Source organism: Ammodytes marinus (genome assembly GCF_949987685.1).
Source record: "Ammodytes marinus genome assembly, chromosome: 18".
NCBI classification, from domain to species: Eukaryota; Metazoa; Chordata; class Actinopteri; order Uranoscopiformes; family Ammodytidae; genus Ammodytes; species Ammodytes marinus.
In genome coordinates this window covers 7,788,889-7,791,103 of record NC_137222.1, presented here as the reverse complement: position 1 = coordinate 7,791,103, position 2,215 = coordinate 7,788,889, and the positions used below count along the sequence as shown (strand labels likewise).

Sequence of the window (2,215 nt, the reverse complement as noted above, 5' to 3'; positions counted from 1 at the left end):
TAAGTTACTCTGTGGTCACACGTGGCAACAACTGGAACGTAAATCAATGAAATTCACAGGTTGCAATTGAAGCTGTTGTAGAAATTCTCAAAATATATTTTTGCTGAGTTCTTGTAAAATGATCGGCTACTGATTTCCTGTGCTTGCCAAGGTGTCGGTATAGAGGCAAGGGTAAAAACCTGAGGATGATAGGGTGTCATTATGTGGTTTTCAGCTCATAATCACCACCAGGAGATTGATACCAGCAGTTCATCTCCCTATAAGTGTTCAATTTGACTAGTGTAAAATCGCTGAGCTTCTGATCATTTTACATCTCCATTACAGGATGAGGGAAATGACTGACAAGGCAAAATCCAAGCAGGGTATCAATTTTAAGGGGGACCTCTATACTCTGAACAGGTAAGATGCAGGTTTTTTTACTTGATTATGGTTATTTGTTTATTTCTACTCTATATATTTTTTTTATCGTTCCTATTGCACCGTGGGCCAGTGATAAACGCCATTTCGATTCTCATGTATGTCTTGCATATATAAGAACTGACAATAAAAAACTTTGACTTTGACTTGGACATTGCACTTGTACAGAAGGTTGTATTCAGGGAGCTCTGGCAACCATTGGCCCTCCCTCTGATAATCCTATAATAATCTCACTGGGATTATTAGTGGGTCTTCTCCAGCTGCATGGTTCCCTGGAATTGGCATCACTTTTCAGACTATTTGTAACTTTATACAACAATACAAATCCCCAGGGGCTGAATTAGTGTGTCTGAATGGTCTTGTTCATTCCAGTAACAGGAACTGAGCTACTGGCCAAAGACGAGCAGCTGAACAAATTCATCACCCTCACTTGTTTCTTTTAAGGTGGAGTCAGCGATTTTGGAGAACAATTGTTGACGAAATCCCTTTTGGTCAAAATCAGTGAATATCTCCTCGTGACCGCTCTACCCGTACGTTTGCAGTAGCCAATCAGCACCGACCTTGACTGCGCCAGAACAATGCATCAGAAGAAATTGGATCATATTATGCTCTTATATACGGTAAATTATTTAAAGGTATTCAATTTAAATGTGTTAATTAATGTGTTAATGATTCGAGGAAAAAACTCAACTGTGAGTCCACATAAAAAATGCCAAAATACAAGTTTCACACATTTTCACATCATTTATACAATTGACCAGATGTGTGATGCACTTTAACGCACTTAATTACTTTCTCTGATGTAGTTATGCTGTGACTTTAAGGCTATTTCAATATGTCTAAATTTTCAAACGGGTGACTAATAACTGAATTGTGTGGGCTATGTTGAAATGAAGCTATCCTTGTCCAGTTGTTTGGTGCCTGCCCTGCTTGACAGACACAGACACATCACTGCGATGCAGTAATTTGACTTTGACTGCTAATATGTTCCCATGGACTGGACTGGCAGACCCAAGCCCACGCAAACCTAGCTTATAAGGTCCCGTGCATAAGTGAACTCCTTGAGACGCTCCCACACACGCCTTCCTCCTCCTCCTCATTCTCCTCCTCCTCCCTGTTTCGGTCTGTCCCGCTCCACTCAGCAGAGAACACACACGCAATGGAACAGAGTCTGTTTGAAAGCGGGACCTCAGACAGTTAAAACTGTGGATGCTGCTGCCGCCGCACAGGAAATGCCTTGTGGACTCTTGTTAGTCCTTTAGCGATTTGACTTCTCTCTCTCTCTATCTTTCTCTCTCTCTCCCTCTCTCTCTCTCTCTGGGGATCTTTGTTGATTTCGACAACACCGAGCGTGGACAGGGGGGTAGAAAGTCCGTGGAATAACTGGACATCTACAGTGCGCCAGGATGCCCGGGAAGAGTCAACGTTTCACTTTGACAGCAGCGGCAGTTGTTGGTGAGTAGGCTAGTAACCATAGTAACTTACTAAAAGGTGATTATCAGATGAAACAATGATTGACAGGCGAAGAGGCAGCTAGGCGCCTGTTGTCCCGCGTCACGGTCTCCAGCGCATCTTTTTACGCACGGGAGAGATAAGCTTTTAGATCATGGCTGTCTGCATAATTGAAGACGGCTCGACTAAAAGCATCCATTAGGTGTGTCACTCCCGTTGCCCGCGTGCGTCCCATTAAAAGGTGGTGGCACCGCACTGTCCTCGTTAACTGCCCCCCTAAATACCTTCCATCCGCATTGGCCAGATGACATTTATTCTGACTTGAGGGAAACCGCGGAACATTTAA

The 2,215-nt window shown here is 43.4% G+C and overlaps 1 protein-coding gene across 1 annotated transcript in view; it reads left to right on the top strand.

The window, feature by feature from the left end:
• Window positions 1-1,589: 1,589 nt before the first annotated feature.
• The window catches only part of itga1 (integrin, alpha 1), a 46,434-nt gene continuing 45,808 nt past the window's right edge, over window positions 1,590-2,215 (top strand). Inside the window, exon 1 of the mRNA XM_080046162.1 lies at window positions 1,590-1,872. Coding sequence (XP_079902288.1) covers window positions 1,824-1,872 — 49 coding nt within the window. The 5' untranslated portion in view covers window positions 1,590-1,823. The remainder of the gene's footprint in view (window positions 1,873-2,215) is intronic.